Below are 27057 nucleotides of genomic sequence, written 5' to 3' on the forward strand. Positions count from 1 at the left end.
CCGACGTCGCAAACGAGACAGCACTGCAAATTAAGAACTTGTTTTTGATTCGAACTCCTTGATTAAAATCGTAGTTTTAAAAAATTGGTCAGAATCCATTAGGTCCATCATCCATGGCTTCCATCTGAATACTGTGACAGTCCTGACTTTCTTTTTTTTTATGATTATTTGTTTGCTTTATTGATTAGTTTGAGGTCATTGTAATGACGGTGAGTCCGTCTCAGGGCCGGTCAGTTGTGTTCTGATATCACAGCCTGTGGTGACGGGTCACTTGACTCAAACTTGGAGCCAACGGTCACAGTAACTGCTGCTGAATCTCCAGGTTGGTGTACATTGATTTGGACAAGAAGGGGCGGCATGGTGACGCAGTGGTTAGTGCGGTTGCCTCACAGCAAAAAAGGTCCTGGGTTCGAGCCCTGGGGTAGTTCAACCTTGGGGGCCGTCCCGGGTCGTCCTCTGTGTGGAGTTTGCATGTTCTCCCCGTGTCTGCGTGGGTTTCCTCCGGGTGCTCCGGTTTCCTCCCACAGTCCAAAGACACGTAGGTCAGGTGAATCGGCCATGCTAAATTGTCCCTAGGTGTGTATGTGTCGGCCCTGTGATGGCCTGGCGGCCTGTCCAGGGTGTCTCCCCGCCTGCTGCCCAATGACTGCTGGGACAGGCTCCAACATCCTCGCGACCCTGAGAGCAGGATAAGCGGTTTGGATAATGGATGGATGGTTGTTTCCCTTTCGTATTCTGAACATGGGCACATGAAAATTCCGACACTGAAGTGTCTGTGTTTCTCTCTGTCTTTTTCAATGATATAGTTGAATGAATTCTCTGGGAATGCAGTAGTAGTGTTACAGCAGCTTCCTCATTTTCCATGGCTTCAACTGAGGGTGAATTGGCGGAGTGCCCATGCTATCTTTTCCAGACCATTTCAAGGAGAGCAGCCAATTTGAATAGCTGAATTTAGAAAAATTGTGTATGTCTGACCTAGTCACACTTTCACTGAAAGTTGTGGCCTTTTTTTTCAAGCGCCATGACTGTACTTTGAAAGTGGAGCGCAACCGTGTGAAATTCTTTGCAAAAAAAAATTAATCTCACACTGCACAAAAATTGTGATTTCACCATGGGTGTTTAGATTAAACTGGTAATCTCACAAATTTTTCATGAAAATTAATGTCTGTTTCATTACTATGGATCACTGAGCATGGTGAGACAATAATGATTCCGCTTACTAAAACCATTAAAGCTTTTGCTTCTGAAAGCATTTGTATTTTAAAAAACGGTTTCAGTACGACACTTCCTGCAAAAAAAAAAAATCTCACTGCTCGTATGAACCCTGACAGGAACTGATGTGTCTTAGTTCAGTCAGCAGTGGTTCGTCCAACCAGAGAGACGTTCCTACGAGATCATAATGGACACTTGTTTATCTATCGAGCAGTGATTGGCCTGCCAGAGATGATAAGGTGGAACTTCCTGTCTGGCGGACGAATCAGAGAGCAGCATCAAAGATCGTCATCTAGCGAAACAAAGATGGCAGATCTTTGAGATTTCCACTTAAAGTGTGAGGAAGTAGTACCAGCCACCATTCTGCTCATTTTTTGGCTGTACATGTTAAGGTTTTCTACTCTCTTAATCATCTTGGCAGGTAGCCAGCCATCAGGTCGTACTGTATTCTGAAAGGCTAATATTTAATTGACACAGCTGTAATTACATTGTTCTTGGCACAATGACAATAAAGTTCTTGACTCTTGAATCTAGGACTTTTTTTTAATGCAAGATTCTATCAAGCAAAGCACAGACACCCAAAAAAAAAAGAAAAGAAAAAAAAGGTGTTTTCCACTACGTCATTTTCCAGCTGTGTGAAAGAGGCTTTCTTGGTGATGGTCAGTACTTTCCTTCATGTCATCGTGTTATTAATACCACATTCTTATATGCTTTGTATTCTTCTTCTTATAGGCCATGGCAAGAACCACAAAGATGCGGCGTCTGTGCGTGCCACACATCCCATCCCTGCAGCCTGTGGGATCTACTACTTTGAGGTCAAAATTGTCAGCAAAGGGCGAGACGGGTAAGTGCTTACTGGACTACTGGGTGTCAGATATGAGCCTCGTTTCAGGATGCAGTGTTAATGTATTCTCTCGAGCCCAGGAGGGACAGAAAGTCAGACATGATCTAGCCCTAAAGAAATGACCACTGGCCTTAAAGGTACCCTGAAATGGCATTTAAAGCCCTGCATACTTCCCAGACTTGATGGATATTTGAATGAAACGGAACTGTCGCAGTTTGATTTGATTGACAGCCAATTGCAGCCAGGCATTTTTAGCAGAATGTGGACAGCGATACGTTATTGGCTAGTTTCAGTTTAGTGGTAGAAGATCCCTTGTCTTCTCCCGGTGTCACTCTCAATTCATAGAATATTTTTGTGAGTGTGAACCTGCAACCGCAGGATCTACTACTACTACTTTTGGCTGCTCCCGTTAGGGGTCGCCACAGCAGCTCATCCGTTTCCATCTCTTCCTGTCCTCTGCATCTTCCTTTGTCACACCAGCCACCTGCATGTCCTCCCTCACCACATCCATAAACCTCCTCTTTGGCCTTCCTCTTTTCCTCTGCCCTAGCAGCTCCATTTTCAGTATCCTTCTCCCAATATACCCAGCATCTCTCCTCCACACATGTCCAAACTGTCTCAATCTTGCCTCTCTTGCCTTGTCTCCAAACTGTCCAACCTGAGCTGTCCCTCTTATATACTTGTTCCTAATCCTGTTCTGCAAGCACAGGATGATGTTACTAAAAAAATTTTTTGTATTTGTCCGGAAGAGAAAAAAATCGCTTCAAATGCAAAATTATATTTGTGTTGAACTGTTGCGTTGAATTGATGTGAACTAATTGCACATAAAAGAGGTAATGAATGGAAATAAATTTTTCATTTTATGGGACCATTATAGAATAAAATAAAAAGAGAAATGTTCAAAAAACAAAATTTAAAGACAGTCTTCCAGTCCAGCAAAACGCGTCACTCACCATCACTAGTTCCACTTTGGCAGTTAGAAGCTTTCCTATCTCAGAAAGTTACCAGTTTGTTACGGTGCAGGTGGATGATGGTCTCTCTGAATAAAACGTCTTTTAATTTGTAAATAAGCACAACTTGATTCTTTTCAGTTGTGACTGAACTTCCTCTCCTCTTCGAAAGTGTTCAGAAAAACAACAGGACAGGCGGTCATGAGGTGTCTTTGCTGCATTTGATCTGTTGAACCAGACAAAACCTTCCAAGAGGGAGCCGAGAGGCAAAGCGTTACTCCTGCATCTTTTTTTTCCTCCCCTTTTTCTCCCCAATTGTATCCGGCCAGTTACCCCACTCTTCTCAGCTGTCCTGGTCTCTGCTCCACCCCCTCTGCCGGTCCGGGGAGGGCTACAGACTACCACATGCCTCCTCCGATACATGTGGAGGTGCCAGCCGCTTCTTTTCACCTGACAGTGAGGAGTTTCACCAGGAGGACGTAGCGCGTGGGAGGATCACGTTATTCCCCCCAGTTCCCCCTCCCCCCTGAACAGGCGCCCCGACAGACCAACCAGAGGAGGCGCCGATGCAGCGACCAGGACACATACCCACATCTGGCTTCCCACCTGCAGACACAACCAATTGTGTCTGTAGGGACGCCCGACCAAGCCGGAGGTAACACGGGGATTCGATGCGGCTATCCCCGTGTTGGTAGGCAACAGAATAGACCACCACGCTACCCGGACGCAAAAATTGAACAAGTTTGTGCTAAAATATAGAACAATTATAATAATTTTGTGAGGTCACCCCGTTTTTCCTCATAATTATACCCAGCCAATTACCCCACTCTTTCGAACCATCCCGGTTGCTGCTCCACTCCCTCTGCCGATCGGGGGAGGACTGCAGACTACCACACACCTCCTCTGATACATGTGGAGTTGACAGTGAGGAGTTTCACCAGGGAGATGTAGCGCATGGGAGGATCACGCTATCTCCCCAGTTCCCCCTCCACCCTGAACAGGTGCCGTGACCGACCAGAGGAGGTGCTAGTGCAGCGACCAGGACACATACCCACATCCGGCTTCCAACCCACAGACACAGCCAGTTGTGTCTGTAGGGACACCTGACCAAGCCGGAGGTAACATGGGGATTCGATCCAGCGATCCCTACGTTGGTAGGCAACGGAATGGACCACCACGCCACGCCACCCGGACACCCATGCACTCCTGCATCTCTAACACCAGTTCATCCCCAGAGCATCCCCAGAGCCTTGTCAGCACAGGATGAAACGTTTGCCATTTCATTAGCCTTTCCATTCACCTTCTCTTACCTGCAACTTCATTATTTGCACAACTTCTGTAACCTGCCAGAGGGCATCTGTAAAACGACAGACTGCAGACAGACTCGTCTTTCTTGCTTGGAACTTGCAGAGTTGAGGGGCCCGTGTCTGTTTTGACTTGTATTATATTTGGAGGTCTGATGTGTTTGTTTTCTAAATGGCAGCAGCCCTTTATTTTCAAAAGCTATTGTACCTGCTATCTTGTCAGGACAACTGCATGAGGATTTAACACCTTCACGTGTTGGAAGGAAAGATGTGATTTTCGCAGTTGTTCTTGTGAACTGTTCTGTGATAGGTATTGTGTTTCCTGAGAGAGGATGCCACCAAATTTGTATTCAAAATAAGAGTTAATTTCTGGGTTGCTGTCGTCTTATTTAGATTTTTTTTTTTATGGTGAGAAAATAGGACCAAGAGTTTGATTCCTGCTTGTTGTGTGTTTTACAATTTGTTCTTCATAGTTGCGCAACTAATTCCAGTAATCGCGCCAGGATTTGGAAAATGCAAACATCTGGTGACAAAAAATGGTATAGCTACAGTTCACCTACCGGACTATTTATTATTCATTTGGGGTCAGAATTAATCCTTTAGAGTGTCCACGTGGTGTAGCAGTTTATTCTGTTGCCTACCAACATGGGGATCGCCGGTTCAAATCCCCGTGTTGCCTCCGGCTTGGTCAGGCGTCCCTACGGATACAATTGGCTGTGTCTGCGGGTGGGAAGCCAGATGTGGGTATGTGTCCTGGTTGCCGCACTAGCGCCTCCTCTGATCAGTCAGGGCGCCTGTTCAGTGGGGAGGGAGGAACTGGGGGGAATAGCGTGATCCTCCCATGTGCTACATCCCCCTGGTGAAACTCCTTACTGGCAGGTGAAAAGAAGCGGCTGGCGACTCCGCATGTATCGGAGGAGGCATGTGGTAGTCTGTAGCCCTCCCCAGATCGGCAGAGGGGGTGGAGCAGCGACCAGGACCACTCAGAAAAATAGGGTAATTGGCCATTTACAATTCGGAGAAATAAAAAAAAGGGGGGGGATAATAAAAAAAATTAATCCTTTAAACTAGGGAAAAATACTTTATGTAAATTGCAGTGAAAGTTGCTGCTGTGTGGATTCTGACCATGGTAACATTTTTGGCCATATCCCCCAGCGCTAATTTAAACCCCCTTTTCTCAGGCAAACCACTTGTCCTCATTTGACAACCTGATTATGAGACCGTTGAACCTTGAACCTTTACTTTTGCTGCTTGTGGCGATGATTTTATTACCCTTGTGGGCAATTTAATGTGGAATATCTATTTAAGGAGGTACGCTGTAATAACCTGAAGTCACAGAGAGGACATCACGTCAGCGGACAGCCTCTGTGTTCAAAGTTACCTTTGCCGGATAAGGATACAAGAACATAATTCATAAAGTGGCATATTTTTTTTTGTATTTTTCCGTTTTTTTTGTTTGCTTTGAGATCATGCTGTGTACCCCTCGAACAGGAAGTCTCATGTGGTTTTCACCAAACCAGTTTGTGCGGAATTTGATGCTTCAGATGGGAAAAGGCTGAATGGAAACACCAAATTTCAAAAGAAACTTTTTTTTTTCTGGTAATGCATAAAAGCTTATACACTGAATTTGCTTGTATGAGTTGTTGAAATTGAAATAAAAACTAAGTTAAAAAAAAGCTTATACACTCGCTTGAGGTGGCTTTTACTTTTTCCGATAGAGTTTATGTGCTATGGCCGATGGAAACCTATTTGCCAAATTAAAAATGAAATATGCAGGGTGTCCGGTTGGCGTGACGGTATATTCCGTTGCCTACCAACATGGGGATCGCCGGTTCGAATCCCTGTTTTACCTCAGGGATTGGTCGGGCGTCCCTACAGACACAATTGGCCGTGTCTGCGGGTGGGAAGCTGGATGTGGGGATGTGTCTTGGTCGCTGCACTAGCGCCTCCTCTGGTCGGTCGGGGCGCCAGTTTGGAGGGAGGGGGAACTGGGGGGAATAGCATAATCCTCCCACACGCCTTGTCCCCCAGGGAGAAACTCCTCACTGTCAGGTGAAAAGAAGCAACTGGCAACTCCACATGTATGGGAGGAGGCATGTGGTAGTCTGCAGCCCTCCCCGGACCGGCAGAGGGGATGGAGCAGTGACCAGGATGGCTCGGAAGAGGGGGGTAATTGGCCAAGTGCAATTGGGGAGAAAAACGGCGGTTGGGGATGAAATGTGAACAAGATTTAATCACATGATCAGCTGTTTCTTCATTTTGACTGGTCCATTTTGGTCGTGGGTGTTGAAGTGTAGACACGCGTAGACGTCAAACTACGTTCAGGGTTTTATTCACCTAAACGGATCTGATGGAAACGCAACTAGTTTGCATTTTATTTTTTGCAACTTTAGAATAAGGTTCAATTAAATTCCACTTGACATTCGGATGTAGACATAGCCACTGTTGGACCACATGTTATTCATGTGTTAAAAGATGTGTGCTTTCTCATTTTACAGTACTGGTGTGACATGTTGTGTTTGTTTGTAGGTACATGGGAATCGGTCTCTCTGCCCAGGGAGTCAACATGAACAGACTGCCTGGTGAGTTAAAAAAAAAAAAGGGGGCCAAATTGAAGACCATGACCTACCTATTGGATTGATGGGGGCGGTCTTCATCTGAATGTGCTGTAATGTGTACAGTAAAGAGGAAGGACGGGCTCTACACTTGTCACTCCAAGCAAACCTCAGCCATCCAGTCAAAACACGCTGCATCAACTCACAAACCTGTACATGTAGAAGAAGAACACCGGTTAGTCTATAGACACTGTCAGGCACTTGGAAAATACACTGGAAACACATCACCAAACCGCACCCATGTTCACCCAGGCAAGCTCGCAGGGTCCACATATAAACCACTGGAGCACAACTGCCACTTGCTTAGGCACAGACAGAAAATGTTATCAAGGCTTCGATTTTGCATATTAAAGTCAAGCATCCTGTCGTCCGGGTTCCCACACATCTTGGAAAACACGGAAATTTCCGAAACCATTCCAGTCATGGAAAAACACCTGGAAAATGATCAAATTGATCAGGTGTCCTGGAAATATTATTGAGGTCATGGAAAATTGCCAGGTTAGGTTATAACTTATATTTTTAGGCGCTGAGATTGTGCATCAGTGCTTGAAGTTTGGGCAGGGTGTTCAGTGACCAGCTAAAAGTTACACATTCCATTTAGAGACTGTTTAGACTTTCACTGACAAGTTAGTACTGAATAATACGACCTTCTGTTACCAACAGCTGTTATGTACATCCAAGCAAAAGTCATGTGAAATGGCCTTGAACAGTCCTGGAACAATGGTCCCTGCTTAAGAGTGCAAACCCTGCTGTCTGCAGTGGTGAAGGTTTGCAGGACCTCTTACTCCCACCAGTGCTGGCTGGTGTTGTCAGACCCACATCCTCCTCTCCACACACACTGCAGCTACTATGTGGAGGAGGACAGTATGTTAGGTACAGTGCATGCTGTGGTCGTTGTCTCAGTTGGCTTAATGTGAGCCTTGTGTGGACCCTACCATGATTACATATAAAAAGGAAAAGGAGGGGCGTCCGGGTAGCATAGTGGTGTGTTCCATTGCCTGTCAGCACCACGGGGGTTCCCGGTTCGAAATCCCCTCCCCGCGTTACCTCCGGCTTGGTCGGGCGTCCCTACAGACACAATTGGCTGTATCTTTGGGTAGGAAGTCGGATGTGGGTATGTGTGCTGGTCACTGCACTAGCACCTCCTCTGGTCGGTTGGGGTGCCTGTTTGGGGGGCGGGCAGCTGGGTGGAATAGCATGATCCTCCCACGCAATACGTCCCCCTGGTGAAACTCCTCACTGTCAGGTGAAAAGAAGCGGCTGGCGACTCCACATGCATCGGAGGAGGCACGTGGTAGTCTGCAGCCCTCCCCCGGATCGGCAGAGGGGGTGGAGCAGCAACCAGGGCGGCTTGGAAGAGTGGGTTAATTGGCCAGATACAATTGGGGAGAAAAGGGGGGGGGGGGGTCCAAAAAAAAAAGGAAAAGGAGCATAGTCTCTCACATACCCAGCACCGCTATGCAGGTTACGTATTTTGATATTGCACGGGAGTAGGAAATCCAAATAGATCAAAATCAAATCAAATCAATTTTATTGGTATAGCCCAATATCACAAATTACAAATTTGCCTCAGTGGGCTTAACAGCAACACAAACATCCTGTCCTTAGACCCTGTCATCTGATAAGGAACAACTCCCTAAAAAGACCCTTTAACAGGGAGAAAAAATAGGAAGAAACCTCAGGGAGAGCAACAGAGGAGGGATCTCTCTCCCAAGACGGACAACGTGCAACGGATGCTGTGTTTACGTAGTTTACACAATACAACATTGAAAGAGGATAACACAATTATAAGGGACTTCTAAGATTTATGAAGAATATCATGCACAGGATGCCAAGCAGTGTCCAGACGCCATCGGAACAGTCCAGGACCAAGCCACGCAACCAGCATCATCATGTAAAAAAAATTAAAAAAAAAAAATTATATCGATTTATAAAAAGAAAATGTGATGAGAGGAATGGCAGGCAGCGTCCAAGTAGTGACCACCATCACCACGGAGACCTGGGAGGAGAACCGACTGCACGTGCACACAATCCAACCAAAGAGATTGCATTTATGGTCAAGTGTAGACGCACCCAGTTGTGTTGTGATTTGTGCGTTCTGATGACAGAGGCTGCATTGAAGTGACAAGTGTAGCCGAGGCCATTATTGTAGCGGGGGGGGGGGAGATGGGCCAAAGTAGGTATTCACAAGGTCTGGCCCGACGCCAGAATCTCAGCCAGTTACCAACTAGATTGGACCAGCGCTTTGGCAAGCTGAGATGAAAAACATCCTGCAATGTTATTTCCTTCTGTTCAGTTTTGGCTGCACATATGATATTCTTGACGGCCATGGATCATACAGCTCAGAGGCTCTGTAGGGGCTGGGCTGCACTTTGACCTGCACTGTGTAATTATTGTGTCGTATGGCTTCGGCCCTTGGACCGCATTGTCTCCGAACATAATCAAGCCGCCGCAGGGACAGTGTCGGGAGCTCTGGTGTGAACTGCGAGGCTTTACACTACACAGGAAACGTTTCTCATTTAATTGCAATGAAAAGCGAGTTTGGCGCATGGTTTTTTTAAAAAGAAAAGTCAAGAATGTGTAACCGTAAACCGTTGTTACGGTCTCAGAAGACTTTACGTAAAATAGGAGAGAGACAGGTAGGCAGAGGAAGGGACAATGGACAATGCCGTCTGTCTTTAGACGCTCGGTTCTGATGAGAAAATAATCCACAGGGAGGGGAAAAAAAAATTTTCAGGGGGTAAAATGGGAGAAACCTCAAGCGCGGCATCAGAGGAGGGGTACAATAGTGGATATATAGGTGTTGTCAACCCGGGTCAAGTTTGTAAGAGACGTCGATGAGCTGGATTTGTGGGGGGGGGGTAGTTAATGAATGAACGGAGGCAGCTTAAGCATCTCAACAAAAGTAGCTCGGGAAGCCGGAAATGTGGAGCATAACAAGAGATGGATTCTGTGGAGAACGGCAAATATGCAAGAAGCTGGAGCAGCGCCAGCATGTATGGGGTTTAAGTGAGACGTGGTGGCAGGGGAGACGAGGACATGGGGCGTCGCTGTAACTGGATGTGGGTTTCGGATGCACAGCAGTAGCCCGCCCAGCAGCCAGGACATGTCAGTGAGCAGTCATATGGATGAATGGCACACGAGTGTGGTAGCTTGAAAACCTGAACCCAGTCTGACCCCAAAATATCTCTGTTTAAATTTAGATCGAGCCTAGGCGGTATTACCTTTATTGTGTGCCAAATCTACATAAAGACCCACAAATTGTGAGGTAATGTTCAAATTATAAACTTTGGTAATTTGACAATATTTTTCCAACAAAAGTATCTTTGAGCCTGACGAGGAACCAAAATCCAGTCCATAGAACGAGAGATACAAACTGAGTTGACTGTAAGATAAAAATAGATCAATTAACCATTTTTTTGTTGTCGTTGATTTTTCTTTTTTACAGTAACTTTATATAATTCCTGCCCGAGTCCCTCACCTTAAAACGAAGGATATAGGGTGTCCGGGTAGCGTAGCAGTCTATTCCATTGCCTACCAACACGGGTATCGCTGGTTCGAATCCCCGTGTTACCTGCGGCTTGGTCGGGCATCCCTACAGACACAATTGGCCGTGTCTGCAGGTGGGAAGCTGGATGTGGGTATGTGTCCTGGTTGCTGCGCTAGCGCCTTCTCTGGTCGGTCAGGGCGCCTGTTCGGGGGCAAGGGGGGGGGACTAGGGACATTAGTGTGATCCTCCCACGCGCTACGTCCCCCCGGCGAAACTCCTCACTGTCAGGTGAAAAGAAGCGGCTGGCGACTCCACATGTGTCGGAGGAGGCATGTGTGTAGTCTGCAGCCCTCCCCGGATCGGCAGAGGGGGTGGAGCAGCGACCGGGACGACTCGAAAGATTGGGGTAATTGGCCAAGTACAATTGGGGAGAAAAGTTGGGGGGGGGTTGGGGAATCTAAAATAAAGAGGATATATTACGACCTCACACAAAAAGCCTCAGACTGCAAGGCGTCGTCTAGTTTGCAGTTGCAAAGATGTGTCTTCTAGATCAGTGTTTCTCAACCGGGGGTCCGCGGACCCCTAGTGGTCCGTGGTATAATTGCAAGGGGTCCGTGAAAATAAAATATCTTTAAAAAAAAAGATCCTATGACATTTATAGAAATAGGATTATTTTACTCAAATGTGACTGAGACCTTTATCTACCTAAACTATAAAGGGTAACAGGACTTTTTTCTCTAATTACATCTGTTTCACAAGTGTAATTTATTGTATTTTAATAAGAGATCTCGCTCCCGTTTGCATTGTTAAAAGTTACTGCATGACGCTGTTAATACAAACTTAACACGATCTGCATCCGTTTCCAAATTATGAGCCCCCTACTGTTTCAGTGGGCGTACACCATTCATTTCTTAATAATGATTTTATTGTGAAACATCTGCAGGAAGGTGTTGTGGGAAAACTCAGTAACTTGCAAGATTCAGGTTAGCATTTGAAATTAAGCTAATGTTATAAACAAACAAAGAAGAAGATGATAAGCACAGTTACACGAAGAAGAAGAAGAAAAAGAAGAAGAAGAAGAAGTCGTGACAACATGGAGAGATGGTTCAAATTAAAAAAAAACGGACGAAGGAGACTCGGGGCCACCCGAAAAGAAAACCAAAACAAGACAGCAAAAAGAGACTTTACAAAGAAGATTACATATTATTTGGATTTACGGCAACTGATTCGGAACCTCAGCAGCCTCTGTGTTTTTTATGCGGAGAGGTACCGTCAAACCACGCCATGAAACCGGCACACCTGCAGCGGCACCTAAGCACCAGGCACCAGTCATCAGTGGGCAAGACTGCTGACTTCTTCAAACGAAAATTGTCGGAGTTCAGGGGAGCGCAAAATCACATGCGTGCCGCAAGTCAGACTTCAGCAACTTCCCTTCAAGCATCTTACCAGGTAGCTTTGCTAATCGCTAAAGCTAAAAAGCCGTATACAATAGCAGTGGAGCTAATTGCACCAGCAGCAGCTACCCTAGCTGAAACTATGGTGGATAAAAAAGCAGCAGATGCAATCCGGTCAGTACCGCTGTCTAACGACACAACATGCCGCCGCAGAGTGGATGAGATGGCTGGTGACATTGTTCAGCAGGTGACCAATAAACTGAAAAGAGCGGGCTCTTTTTCAGTACAGCTAGACGGGTCTACTGATGTGAATGGAGAAGCCCAGTTGGTCATGTTTGCTCGTTTCAAAGATGACACAGTCAACGATATAGTTGAACACATCGTCTTCTGCAAGCCACTACCTGAAAAAACTACGGGTGAGGACATTTTTAATTTGATTGACTGTTTTTTCACGGAGCACACGTTGGACTGGAAGCGCTGCTCGCATGTATGCACAGACGGGGCAGCGTCTATGACTGGTCGGCACCGCGGAGTTATCTCTCGCATCAGGCAGGTAAACCCCAACATCCAAAGCATGCACTGCATAATTCACAGAGAAGCGTTGGCTTCAAAACGCATGAGCCCAGAACTGGACAGTGTTTTGACTGACGCTGTGAAAGTGATTAACTTCATTAAATCACGACCTCTCAACGCAAGACTGTTCCACAAGCTGTTCGACGAAACAGGCGGTGACCATCATCAGCTGCCGCTACATACAGACGTACGTTGGCTATCAAGGGGGAAAACACTACAGAGACTATGGGAACTGAGAGAGCAGGTGCGCGATTTCCTCTCCTAGCATTGACATCCTCTGGCTGCTAAACTTGAAGACCAGACCTGGTTGGCTCACCTGGCTTACGTTGCTGATGTTTTTGGCCGTCTGAATGAGTTGAACACGAGCTTGCAAGGTGATGATAAAACTGTTCTTCAGATGTTTGATAAAGTTTCAGCATTCATGAGGAAAACTGACCTCTGGTTGAGACAGTGTGAAAAGGGGGATGTCAGTAATTTCCCTCAGCTTAACTCTTGGATAGCTGACATGAAACAGAACATGAAGCAGAACATTTTGAAAACTGTAAAAATGCACTTGGCCAAACTGTCAGCTGAGTTTCAATCCTACTTCCCAGACATTGAGGACATGTGTACTAGACATGACTGGATACGCAGGCCATTCATGCCCAGCAGCATGGATACAGCACCAGAGCAACTCCATGAGAGCCTCATTGACCTGTCTTCAGACAGTGGCTTCAGACTGAAGTTTTCAGAGACATCACTAACACAGTTTTGGTGCTGTGTGGAGAAGGAGTACCCAGAGCTTGCAAAAGAGGCTCTCTACCAGTTGGAGCCATTCGGGTCTACATACTTGTGTGAGGTCACTTTCTCAGCTCTGACACACATAAAGACCAAACAGAGAAACAGACTTCAAGAGAGAGGTATCATTACAGCTGTTGCCACTATTCAACCCAGGTTAGAGAAACTCATGAGTGGCAGACAAGTACAAGTGTCTCACTAACGGTTACACAGCATACCTCACCACACATGAACTTTTCACCACACCACACCACACCCAAGTGGCACACAAACAGTGAGGATGCTTTGCTTTGAAAACACACACACCATCTGCCTCTACAGACAAAACTAAGACTTAACTATACAATATCCATTGAGATTTCATACTTATGTTTGTTTTTGTTCTTGCAGAGTGCATAAAAATTCTGTTTTGTTTCATATTTCTGGAAGTTACTGCATAAAAATTCTGTTGTTACATATATCTGAAAGTTACTGCATAAAAATTCCGTTGTTACATATATCTGAAAGTTTATGAATACATATTCTGTTTTGTTAACTATATCTGAAAGTTACTGCATAAGAATTCTATTTTGTTAACTATATCTAAGTTACAACTGAAAGCTCTTATTTTTGCCCCAAAGAGTGAATAAATGCTATAATGCAATTTAAAATGCAGTTTCTACTGTTTCTATCAAATTGCAACCCCCCTCCCCCAAGATCAGGTGGAGGGGTCCTCAGGGTAGATCAAAAATACACAGGGGGTCCAGGACCCCAAAAAGGTTGAGAACCACTGTTCTAGATGATCTCATCCAGGTGACCCTGAAACTGTGTGGACTCGGCGAGTCCACTAAACAAAGACTCCAGAGATTCCAAAACATTTACGAAGCAGGCAGAGGAAGACTCTGAATGCTTATCTGCGTCCCTGTCTACCTGATTATAAACGTCTGGTGCATGTGGTGAACTGTGTCTACAATATAACTGCCATCAGATCGCCGACCGGAGACATGGCTCAAAATGTGGGTTGTCAGTAATGTAATGATGTTCCTATTTAGTGGCAGAGTTTTTAGAGTCCCGGGTTTTATTTTGGCAAAGTGCAATCACATACAGGGAACTTGACTTGGCATATTGGTCTCAGTTACACGTGTGTGTGTGTGTGTGTGTGTGTGTGTGTGTGTGTGTGTGTGTGTGTGTGTGTGTGTGTGTGTGTGTGTGTGTGTGTGTGTGTGTGTGTGTGTGCGCGTGCGTGCGTGCGTGCGTGTGTAGAGATAGATAGATAGATAGATAGATATACATGTGCACAGTAAGAGAAGAGAAGCTTAAGAGAAGAAAAGTATACTTGTAAGAGAAGCATACAGCTGCTAGTTAAATGACTTAAGACACGGGTGTCTAGTATCTAATAGGTATCTCATATAATAATATAATATCCATCCATCCATTATCTAAACCGCTTATCCTGCTCTCAGGGTCGCGGGAATGCTGGAGCCTATCCCAGCAGTCATTGGGTGGCAGGTGGGGGGACACCCTGGACAGGCCACCAGGCCATCACACAGGGCCGACACACACACACACACTCACACACACATTCACACCTAGGGACAATTTTAGTATGGTGGATTCACCTGACCTACATGTCTTTGGACTGTGGGAGGAAACCGGAGAACCCGCAGGAAACCCACGCAGACATGGGGAGAACATGCAAACTCCGCACAGAGGACGACCCGGGACGACCCCCGAGAATAGACTATCTCGGGGCTCGAACCCAGGACCTTCTTGCTGTGAGGCAACCACGCTAACCACTGTGCCACTGTGCCGCCAATAATATAATAATACTACTAATAATAATGTGTAATAATCTAATAAGTATCTAATGCTACTAGTTAACATACTAATGAATAGACATTAGGAAATGGATTCACAGGTAACGGTGAAAAAGTAAAATAAGCAATCCTTCCTAATCAACCCCCCCCCCCCAATCTCCCTTATCCTCCTCCCAAGTTTCACTTTATCGCTTTTCTTGTCCTCCCAATCCTCCCTCTCCCAGTACACACACACACACACACACACACACGCACACACACATTCTTGTACTTCTATCTTTGTGAGGTCCCTTCATTAACTACATTCATTCCCTGGCACTTAACTCTAACCTTAACCATCATAACTACATGCCTGACCTTAACCCTAACCTTAACCATCATAACTACATTCCTGACCTTAACCCTAACCTTAACCATCATAACTACATTCCTGACCTTAAACCTTACCTTAACCTTAACCGTCATAACTACATGCCTGACCTTAACTCTTGCCCTAAACTTAACCTAATCCTAATTCTAACCTTAACCCTAAACCCAAACCCTAACCCTAAAATAGACCCTTAAAGAAGTGAGAACCAGCCACAATGTCCTCACTTAGCAAAAAAAGAAAAAAGTCTCAAGTCTGATGGTTAAAATCTTATATTGGTCCTCACAAAGTCAGAAATACAAGAACACACACCCACACACACACTGAGGTCAGTGAATGGTTCAGTGGGCTCTGATGACATAGGAGGAAGCATGGCAGCCATGTTGCAGCCGAGAGGCCGACTAAAGTCCCATGTCTCTCCTGGCCAGTCAGACCACTGCCCTGTTCCGACCAATCACGTGCACCCGGTCTGTCTGACCTGTCCATTGGCTAGTCAAGGTTTGCCCGGTGGCTGAGGTTTGTGGAATGCCACGGACTCATCCAGCCAATTCGGCAGACTCCCGATCCCGTACTGTACTTGCACACTCAGTCTTTATCTCTGATACACACACACACTTTACACAGGTCATTCACTTGGTTCCCTCTTGATTCGGTTGTGTCGAATGTCACAGCGTGGCTGGAACAGATTGAAGTGGGGCTGTGTGGATGGATTTACTCTTTTAAGGCCCGCTCGCACGTTGGTTATGGAAATATTTTTGGTTGCTAGGATTCCACCACAGATGGTGCGTAGCCCTGCTTGACCGATTACTGCTGATTGAGTTAACGCTGACTGTGTTTGTATGCCAGCGCATTGTGTCCTGAACTATGTGCACTTGTATTGGGTCTGTCTTACTGTTTTCCATGTTTATTTGTGTTTTTGTTTGTGTATCTTTGTGTGTCTGTGTGCGTGTTTATGTAGCCATACATGTGTTTGTGCAGGTCGGCGTTTGTGTCTGTCTGTGCACATCCGTGTGTTAATAGCAGTGTATGTGTGTGTGCACGTGCATGCATGCCAGGGTGTGTGTGTGTGTGTGTGTGTGTGTGTGTGTGTGTGTTCCTTAATAGTACAATGTTCCCCATTGCTGACCTCTGTGTCTGATCCTGCCATGGAGGCGTGCCCATTTCATTAGCATGTTGGAGCAGTGAGCCTGGCTTTAGAGGCAATATCCCTGTCAGCAGATTAATCTAATACCTTACCACACACACGCACACACATGCACACGCACACGCACACATGCATACATGCAACTGAGTACACCAGAATGCACATAAGCATGCCCAGAGGCATGCACAGACACATGTGTATGCACTCATGTACACACACACACACACACACACACACACACACGGTATATTGTATTGAGTACTCACACAGATGAGGGAGGGCTCCTGCACGAGTAAACCGATGCAAACACAAGTCCACACATCAAGGCTAATAATTTGTCCCTCTTGTAAACACACACATGTTCATACACACACACACACACACACACACATCTGCAAGTACACATCTAGTATCGCAGTTCACACACCGGCCTACTTTCAGTAACCCCGCTTGTGTTTTTGGCAGTGCCAGGCCGGCTCTGATTGAGCAGAGGACCTGACAGATTGGCTCAGAAGCAAACAGAAGCTGGGACGCTTGTGTGCATTGTGCAGTGCAAGGCTCCGGATCAGCTCGATTCAATGAAGTCAGTTCAGCAAGAAGCAATTCTTCCAAATTCAAATCTTATTAAAAAAAAAACAACAACAAATGGAGGCATGATGAGAAGATTGTTGTATCCATGTAGCTAGATTTACGATGAGCTCATTGTAAATAAACCTCGCCTCACAAGGGTGGCAAGGTGGTGCAGTGGTTAGCGCGGTCGCCTCACAGCAACAACGTCCTGGGTTTGAGCCCCGGGATAGTCCAACCTTAGGGGTCGTCCTGGGTTGTCCTCTGTGTGCGGTTTGTATGTTCTCCCTGTGTCTGTGTGGGTTTCCTCCGGGTGCTCCACTTTCCTCCTACAGTCCAAAGACATGTAGGTCAGGTGAATCCGCCATACTAAATTGTCTCTAGGTGTGAATGTGTCGGCCCTGTGATGGACTGGCGGCCTGTCCAGGGTGTCTCCCTGCCTGCCATCCAATGACTGTTGGGATAGGCTCCAGCATCCCCGTGACCCAGAGAGCAGGATAAGCGGTTTGGATAATGGGTGGACTGATTTACAAATAAGGTTTCCGCGTACATCTCGGGCTTGCTGAACCGAGAGCCCTGTTGCCTCTTGTTATACTCCATATGTCTAGAACATTTTATACTTTACCGTACATAATCTCAACTCTCGCTTTTATAATGGCATCCCACCCCCACCCGGCAAACACTGAGATTTCTCCTTCTCACAGTGCGGCAGTTTAAAACAGCTGAAGTGTAGCTTATCATCTAAAGCGTTTACAACATCCCAACTACTTGTGCTGTGGTTAAAGCTTCAACCCTAAAGATTTACATGCAAGCAAATGTCCTTTGTGGCGCTTTCTGTTCCTGCTGTATGTGAGAAAAACTTTGTGAATATCCACGAATATTCAAATCTGGAACGCTTTTGAATTTGCTCATTTGCCCCAGACGAAATGACGCAACAGTGTTTTATTACATCTTCGCCATGGTCGACATCTTCGCCATGGTCGCCAGATGCAGGAGAAAAAAGGCAGGTAGCTGTAAGTTTGAGGAAGAAGTGAAGTGGTCGTGGCGACGTCTTTGTCTCCCTTCCCCTTGTAAATCTTCCCTTTTTTAATTTTTTTTTACTTTGTTTGTCTTTTAGCAATGCAACAATGCCTCTTCTGTACCACCGCCAGCCATTATCAGTATGGAAATGTGTGCAGCGGCTTTTATTTGTTTAGCAAAAACTCGAGATGAACTAAACAGTAGACCGCTCGCTGCAAGTCATTTGCAGCCAGAAACACCTGCTAAATGTTTTTCTTGCATTGGAAAATGCGGTGTTTACTTTATGGATGAAAAAAAAGGGAGAAAATCAGGGTCACGTAGTCCAGAGTTGTGCACCCTTTCATTTGGTTTGTGGTGTAAGAGTTTAGCTGTGGGGAAACTATTTTGTGCAACACCTGCTTATAGTAGTCCGTTTGCGGCCTGACAGTGTTGTTGTCGCACTTCTCTTGTGTAGACAAAAAATGTATGACCTATAACACGTCACTATTAGACTTGAATGAGTGACAATGGCTGTGCATGTAGTTGATTTACTGCCCTCAGATTAAACCCTGCGGTCTCCAGTCAGTTTATCAGCTAGGCAAACTTGTTTTCAGCTCGCATTTTGACAGCTGGCATTACAGTTGGCAAAGAAAGTAGAACAACTTTTGGACCCATGAGGGGTTAGGTCCATTGTCATTTCAAATAAAAATTCAAAAATCAAGCAAATCATCTTTTTTTTTTCTTTATAGAGAGCTGTTTGCTGATTGACTGGGTAACTGGCACGTGACACATTAGCCAGTCAATACTAAGACGACCAGTATGTCTGCTCGTATACTGACCAGCACATGACGTCATCTCCCCTTTCCATTGGTCTCCTTGTTGCGCTCCATGTACCGCTGTACTGATGAGCAAACACTGACCAGGTTCTGCTCAGACTAGAGTCCCCTGCTGGTCATGCAGAGAATTACATCGTATATTTCAGAGGCTGTGTGTGTGTGAAATTTTAGTGGTTTAGGGGACAGTAAATCGAGCAGAGGAACTGAATGTGAAACACTACTTTCGCCCTTGAAATCTACTGTTTAAAGTTCTCTCTGCAAGGGGGCTTAACCTCTCCCCGCCCCAGTGGGCAGACAGAGAGGGCTGTGGTTACACTGGGCAGCTCCCAGTTGCTAATCTTTGTAGCCATATGAATGTGAAGCAGGGCGGCTCTGAAAAAGAGAGTGTGCTTGTTAAAAAACCTTTAGCGACTCTTTCGTCAGCCACTGTGTGACCGTCACTGAAATACTTTTGAAACAAGCCAGAATGTCCGTGAATAAGACGTCTGAACAAACCTCCTTGCGAGAAAACATTGTGTGTGTCTTCTGCTGTGTCTGTCAGTCTGGTTTAGTCGGCACTCTTGTCAGTCTGGTTTAGTGGGCTAGATCTGCGCTCTGCTTGATCTCCACTTAAGATCTGGATCCAGAGACAAGCGCTCAAATTTTTTCACGAGTGTCACAGTAATATCCTAATCCTAATCCTTGTCCCATTTCAGGGTGGGACAAGCACTCGTATGGTTACCATGGAGATGATGGCCACTCCTTCTGCTCCTCGGGGACCGGCCAACCGTATGGCCCCACCTTCACCACGGGCGACGTGATTGGCTGCTGCGTTAACCTCATCAACAACACTTGCTTTTACACCAAAAATGGCATCAGCCTAGGTTACTAAGGAGGTTTTATATTGTAAAATTAGATAAACTCTTAGGACTCAAAATACTAGAATAGTGGCTGCTTGTAATCATGATATTAATATTTACGGACCAGATACGGTCATAGTGAGCAATCTGTTTCACTAAACTTAAACTGTTTTTTTTCTCCCCTTATTCCAGGTGTAGCCTTCACAGACCTCCCTGTAAGTATCAGCTCACATTATTACTACATGATGCGTTGGATGTACTGAGTAGTTTACTAACTGTGCTGTGTGTTCAGTAGCTTTGGTGCTCTGAGCACATTTGAACAACAGTGTTTGGGTCAGGTGTTGCTTCTGCTGTAACTTACAGAGCTAAAAATGCTTCAGCTTGGAGACCGTATTTATGTGGCAGTACCAGTGTAGACCATAGCTAATTTTAATTGGCGGATTAGGATTTTTTTTTTGTAAGGGGGATAATTTTTCTCTCGCGCATTTTGTCTACAGGTTCATTTCATTTGTGGGATGCAGTAACCCTATTGATAGTTTATAGAAGTACACTAGTGTGTATATATTTCATTGCTAACCAAGTAACACATATTAAAGGTGACTCGGTGTGTTTTGCTGGTATTTCCAACTTTCACATGTTGTTCTACATCTCTTAGCACGTGCTATGGCATAGTTTGGTGTTCAGGTGTCATTGTAATATTTAACCCATCCGACGCTTTTGATTCCAAATATTCCCGAGTAACGTAATACAGATTCCCATAAAAAAACTGTGTGGACAAGGTGTTTGTCCAGGGTAACTTAACTTTGTGGTCAGGGGCCACAGGGGTTGGTATGGCTCAGAATTTAATGTTGACTTCTACATGAGGACGTCCATAATAAGGTTACAGTGCCTGTGTGTGGAGCCGGTGTTGATTTTCTTATCGTGTTAAGGTCATCAGCATCCAACAAAAAAACACATGTCCATCCTTTGAAAGGTATCGCATCAAGACGGTTTAAGTAAGACTAGCTAGCATATCAGTTTTATGAAATATGCCAGCTTCTGTAATCAACACCGCTCCAACCATCGAGTATCAACCAACAAGTCAGTGCTCCACTTTTTTGTCTTGTTGGGATTCTACTTGATCATGATTTTATCCCAAATGTAGATACCATATTCTGTATCTTTCACTATCCTAATACAATTCTGAATTGATGACCTAGAAAAAAAAATCTCAGCTATGCTGCGAGGGATTTTAATTGACCTTTTTTTGTCCTACAGCCCAATCTGTACCCTACAGTAGGGCTTCAGACCCCGGGGGAAATTGTAGACGCTAACTTTGGCCAGCAGCCTTTCGTCTTTGACATTGAGGACTACATGAGTGAATGGCGAGCCAAGATCCATGGCATGATCGCACGCTTTCCCATTGGGGAGAGACTTGGGGAGTGGCAGGCAGTTCTGCAGAAGTAAGACGATTCAACGCAAACATTCAAACATACTATGGACATGTAGTTAGCCACCACATTAAAGATGAGGTCGTAAAACTCATTCTTAAAACTTGTTCTATTACCATACCTGGATTTCCATAGATTCCAGATACACATACACACTATAAAACACACAGACTTGGGCATCCAGGTGGCGTGGCAGTCTATTCTGTTGCCTACCAACACATGGATCGCCGGTTCGAATCCCTGTGTTACCTCCGCCTTGGTTGGGCGTCCCTACAGACACAATTGGCCGTGTCTGCTGGTCAGAAGCTGGATGTGGGTATGTGTCCTGGTCGTTGCACTAGCGCCTCCTCTGGTCGGTCGGGGTGTCTGTTCAGGGGGAGGGGGAGCTGGGGGGAATAGTGTGATCCTCCCACGTGCTACGTCCCTCTGGTGAAACTCCTCACTGTCAGGTGAAAAGAAGCGGCTGGCGACGCCACATGTATTGGAGGAAGTATGTGGTAGTCTGCAGCCCTCCCCAGATTGGCAGAGGGGGTAGAGCAGCAACTGGGATGGCTTGGAAGAGTGGGGTAATTGGCCAAGTACAACTGGAAAAAAAAGGGGGGGGGGAACACACACACACAGACTTGAGACTGCACATGTCAAATCCCTGAACCTGTATTTATTTATTTTTATTCAGTATGGTGTCCAGCTACCTGGTGCATCATGGGTACTGTGCCACAGCAACAGCCTTTGCCAGAGCCACTGAGACCATGATACAAGAGGATCAGACGTCTATAAAGAACAGACAAAGTAAGAAACATACAGTATTTCAACTGTAGGCACTGATTTAAAACAAATTGTCCTTGCTATGCATGAATCATCCTCCATCAATTCCAAAGAAGCTTCAAACCCAAATGTTTTCTAATTATTTTCTTATACAGTTCTCTTTGGTTTGTTTAATAGGAATACAAAAGCTGGTGTTGGCAGGACGGGTGGGTGAGGCCATAGAGGCCACTCAGCAGCTCTATCCTGGCCTGCTAGAACACAACCCCAACCTCCTATTCATGTTGAAGTAAGTTAGAATTCAGTCACAGCATTACCAAATCATGACTTAAACGTATCGTTCACACTTAAACAAAGGCCCGCCATTGCTTTTGTAGGCCTGCATCGTCACAAAATGGAATACAAATCCAGGAGTATTATTCTTTTCACTTGTTGGATTCAGAATTGAAGGGATTTGAAGAAGAAAAAAAAAAAGATCAAAATTGTCAGTTTCCAAAGGAAATTTTATTAAAATTATAGTTATATTAGAATTATTAGGGAGGTCCTGGGTTCAAACCCCGGGGTTGTCCAACCTTGGGGGTCATCCCAGGTCGTCCTCTGTGTGGCATTTGCATGTTCTCCCCGTGTCTGCGGTGGGTTTTCTGCGGGTGCTCCCATTTTCCCCCACCATCAAAAAGACACACACGTTAGGGTTAATACTCCTGTCTGTGCCCCTGAGCAAGGCAATGGAGAGAAGAACTGGAGTTGGTCCCCGGGCGCTGCACGGCAGCTGCCCACCGCTCCTAGGTACACGGCTAGGAAGGGTTAAATGCAGAGTGTAATTTCCCTGCGGGGCTCAATCAAGTATCTCAAAATCAAAAAAAAATTAATAGATGCAACGTCACCGCAACTTTAACGTGCACGGCCATACACAACCCTTCGTGAGCCCGGACCCTGTAAGCCAAGAAGTGGGTGTAGCACAGAGTTTGTGAGAGCAGAGCGAAAGGGTGTCACATGATTGATTCCATCTCCATCATTTAAAACAGGGTAGGGGTATGCTTAATTCGATACGACTCAGCAGTATCATTTGGAAACTTCAGTTCCGAGGGGGGTGGGCGGGGGTGCAGTCAACCGGTTTGTTCATCTTTAAAGGAATTACCCAGAAGAGCATGCTGAAAATTAAAACTTTGTGGCTCAACAATTTGCATGGATGCTTTATTGAGAACAGCCAAACAGCCAAAGGGACCGACATGGACACTTCCTGCCAAGTCATCTGAGAGGAGCCGTCTGCCTAGAAATTAAGGCAAACTTTACTAAAGGCGATGGATGCTACGAAACGTTTCATCTCAGTGTCATGTTTCAGGGTTGCACTCCTGCAAAATATTATAATGAAAACTGTGAGTGCTTAAAATCTCCACAGTATCGGTCATTCCTACTTGAATTTTACCCTTTAGTCTTCATCTGAAGAGTCAATATCCATCCATCCATTATCCGAACCGCTTATCCTGATCTCAGGGTCGTGGGGATGCTGGAGCCTATCCTAGCAGTCGTTGGGTGGCAGGCGGGGAGACACTCTGGACAGGCCGCCAGACCATCACACAGGGCCGGCACACATCCACACACATTCACACCTAGGGATAATTTAGTACGGCCGATTCACCTGACCTACATGTCTTTGGACTGTGAGAGGAAACCGGAGCCCCCAGAGGAAACCCACGCAGACACGGGGAGAACAAGCAGACTCCACACAGAGGATGACCCGGGATGACCCCCCAAGGTTTGACTACCCCAGGGCTCGAACCCAGGACCTTCTTGCAGTGAGGCGACCGCACTAACCACTGCGCCGTCGTGCCGCTCCAGAGTTAATATGCTGCTCTCAATCACTCAGTTATTGACAGTGGTGTTCTTTGTTTTTTCCTTTTGTTCAATTCTGGGGAACCGCTAATATTACTGAACACATGTTAACAATTACAGCAGCAAATACAGAACAGAGTGAAAACCAGTTGTAATTTAATATAGCAACCAAAACACAAAACATTGGTTCAGACCTCGGAGAGAGTTAGTTTCCCTGAAGAAGTGGCTGTCTTTGAAACACTGACTGTATCTTGCAGTTTTCAGTGGAGGAAGCATTTTCTGACTTGTTTGCTTTTCTCTTGGTGAATGCGTTTGTTTTCTACAAGTGACCTTGCACTGACGTTTGAGCAACCCTTTCATGGAGGAATGCTCCATCTTTTTATGAAATTACAGCTATTCCTCCCAAATATTGCATTGCGTGATTGCACCATTCCCACGTCTTGCCGACTTGTAGACTGAGGTATACAGTGTACCCCAACGTTTTAGGCGTCAGGGTCATACTGAATTGTCCCTAGGTGTGAATGTTTGTGTGTGTGGGTGTTAGCCCTGTGATGGACTGGCAGCATGTCCAGGTTGTCTCCCAGCCTGCAGTCCACTGATTGCTGGGATAGGCTCCAGCATCCTGCCACCCTGATCGGGATAAGCGGCTTGGATAATGGATGGATGGATAGATGGATGGATGGCGAAGTCCAGTGTGTTGACTCCAGTATTTCCTGCCTCCCAGGTGTCGTCAGTTTGTGGAGATGGTAAATGGTACCGACAGCGAAGTTCGCTGTTTTAGCATCCGCTCCCCCAAGTCCCAGGACAGTTACCCTGGCTCACCCAGTCTCAGCCCCCACCACGGAGCCGCCAACACACACTTGCATGGCGGAGGTACCCACAGACACACACACACACACACATGTGAATATATGCATTCTCTCTCTCTCTCACCTCTCTCTCTGTCTCTCTGTCTCTCCTCTCTCTCTGTCTCTCACTCTCTCACTCCTCTGTCTCTCTGTCTGTCTGTCTCTCTTCTCTCTGTCTCTCTCTCCTCTCTGTCTTTCTGTCTTTCTGTCTGTGTCTGTTTCTCTCTCTCTCTCTCTCTCTCTCTCTCTCTCTCTCTCTCTCTCTCTCTCTCTCTCTCTGTCTTTCTCTGTCTGTCTGTCTGTCTCTCGATATTCATTGCAGAGTCATTGTTTGAAGGATTTTATGAAATCTGTTTTTTTTCCTAAAAAAAAAACGGTCTTATTTTTTCCCATTTTTGGCTTTGTGGGTTTTTTTTTTACCCTTTTTTCCTATCAGTGTTGATGTACTCATCATTAATAAAAGAAAAGTAAAAGTCTCTGTCTTGTAGTAATCAGGCTTAAGGTGCCATGTAACACAGTGAATACTTGAGATGGACATGCACACACCACACTAGACAAACCCATATCTAAAAGCGTACCTTGTCCAAACTGTGTGTGTGTGTGTGTGTGTGTGTGTGTGTGTGTGTGTGTGTGTGTGTGTGTGTGTGTGTGTGTGTGTGTGTGTGTGTGTGTGTGTGTGTGTGTGTGTGTGTGTGTGTGTGTCTGTGTGTGTCTGTGTCTGTCTGTCTGTCTGTCTGTCTGTCTGTCTGTCTCCTCTGCTCTCTAGGAGCAGACAGCCCTACTTGCAGTAATGGGGTGACTCCCTCCAGCAAGTCAAAGAGCAGCAGCAGCAAGTACCCAGGGGTCTCCTCCTCAGCCTCCTCCTCCTCCTCCTCCTCCCCCTCCTCCGTCAACTACTCTGAGTCCAACTCCTCCGACTCCACCAAGAGCCAACCGCACAGCGCCAACAGTACCCAAGAAACCAGGTAGGGAGGCTTGTCGCAGCCTGACCGTCCTTGCTGGTTCATTTCTACACCTTCAACTGCTTAGGAGTCACAAGTGGAAAGCCATCAAAACTCAGTCTCATCTTTTTCCCTGCAGAAATAGAATATTTTCAACTTTTGTTGCAGTGAGTGTGTTGAATATGTTTGTTTGTTTTTTGTTTGTTTTCGAAAATTTATTTTTTCAGGGAAAGTGAATTGGTCCCATGTGCCCATGAGCAGCAACGCTTGGCCTAATAGTCGCACAGTTAGATACAGTCACATTATCTTCAATGTCCTGACTGATGGAAGGATGCCTTCACAGCATTCGAGAGACAGGAGGGTGCCACTTTTTTGCTTTTACGCACATTTTCCAACATTCGCCTTATCAAATGGCCCACCATAACCTTGAGTCAACGCCCCGTGAATTTTACCTGTAATTTCCATGAATTTGTGATGTTCTCATTCACTGAATGGAACCCGGCCCTTGTATCATATCTGACAGCACGACGTCCGTCAATATCCACAGAATGAGTTCCATCTAGCTTAAAAGGTCCCATGACAGGACAGGAATGTATTTCATTCTTACAACCTCTTTTTATGTAGAGTTAATCTATATCGGTTTAACTATTTTAGTGAGTCTGCTGACATCTACAGGTTAAAAACATGGCAAGCTGGTCTTGGTACTCTGTGATGTTAGCATGGCAGGATAAACACAGCTGCAGCTGATAACCTAATAATAATAATAAGATGATAATAATAATAATGATGACAACAACAATAATAATAATATGATTATTATTATTATTATATTATTATTATTATTATATAAAATATGTGGTATCTTGACTACATGAAACAAGCACACACAGGATTTGTTTACTTTTGTATTGATGAAAACTTCAGGAGCACAACACAGCACAGCCATCTCTGCAGGCATTCATTACACATCTGCAGGAGTTACAAGATCTGCAGGAGTTACAAGATCAAGACGACTGAGAAGTGGTACGAACATCAGCCAAAAATGGTCACTGAGAACAATGATGTCACAATCCTCTGGGACATGCCAATCCACACTGACAGAGAGATAAAAGCCAACAAGCCCGACATCGTTATCAAGGACAGGAAGGAAAAGAGGTGTATGCTCATCGACATGGCAATGCCATCCGAAAAAAAACCACCTCCGTGAAAGTCACAGAGGAGCTGACCAAGTACAAAGACCTAGAGATTGAAATCAACAGGATGTGGGGAATGAAGACCGAAACAACACCAGTGGTCATCGGAGCTCTAAGACTCATGAAGAAGGGAATGGAAAAGTTCACCAACCATATCCCAGCAAACAGCAACATCTGTGCAGTCCAGAAGATTGCCCTACTCGGAATAGCCCACATATTATGACGAGCACTGTCAATCAAGTGACATCTACCCTATAGTGCCTCAGGTCCACAGTTTGGACCCGGCTCTACAAGATGTAAAACAGGAAACGTGAAAGAAATAATAATAATGATAATGATAATA

General features: G+C 45.5%; 1 protein-coding gene across 1 annotated transcript in view; it reads left to right on the top strand.

The window, feature by feature from the left end:
• Window positions 1-27057, top strand: part of ranbp10 (RAN binding protein 10) — a 51040-nt gene that overhangs the window by 14814 nt on the left and 9169 nt on the right. The window contains exons 3-11 of the mRNA XM_056281435.1: window positions 1945-2056; window positions 6840-6892; window positions 19564-19731; window positions 19900-19922; window positions 20965-21149; window positions 21814-21926; window positions 22080-22188; window positions 24457-24605; window positions 25347-25545. Coding sequence (XP_056137410.1) covers window positions 1945-2056; window positions 6840-6892; window positions 19564-19731; window positions 19900-19922; window positions 20965-21149; window positions 21814-21926; window positions 22080-22188; window positions 24457-24605; window positions 25347-25545 — 1111 coding nt within the window. The remainder of the gene's footprint in view (window positions 1-1944; window positions 2057-6839; window positions 6893-19563; window positions 19732-19899; window positions 19923-20964; window positions 21150-21813; window positions 21927-22079; window positions 22189-24456; window positions 24606-25346; window positions 25546-27057) is intronic.

This window comes from Lampris incognitus, chromosome 6 (assembly GCF_029633865.1).
Source record: "Lampris incognitus isolate fLamInc1 chromosome 6, fLamInc1.hap2, whole genome shotgun sequence".
Taxonomy (NCBI): domain Eukaryota; kingdom Metazoa; phylum Chordata; class Actinopteri; order Lampriformes; family Lampridae; genus Lampris; species Lampris incognitus.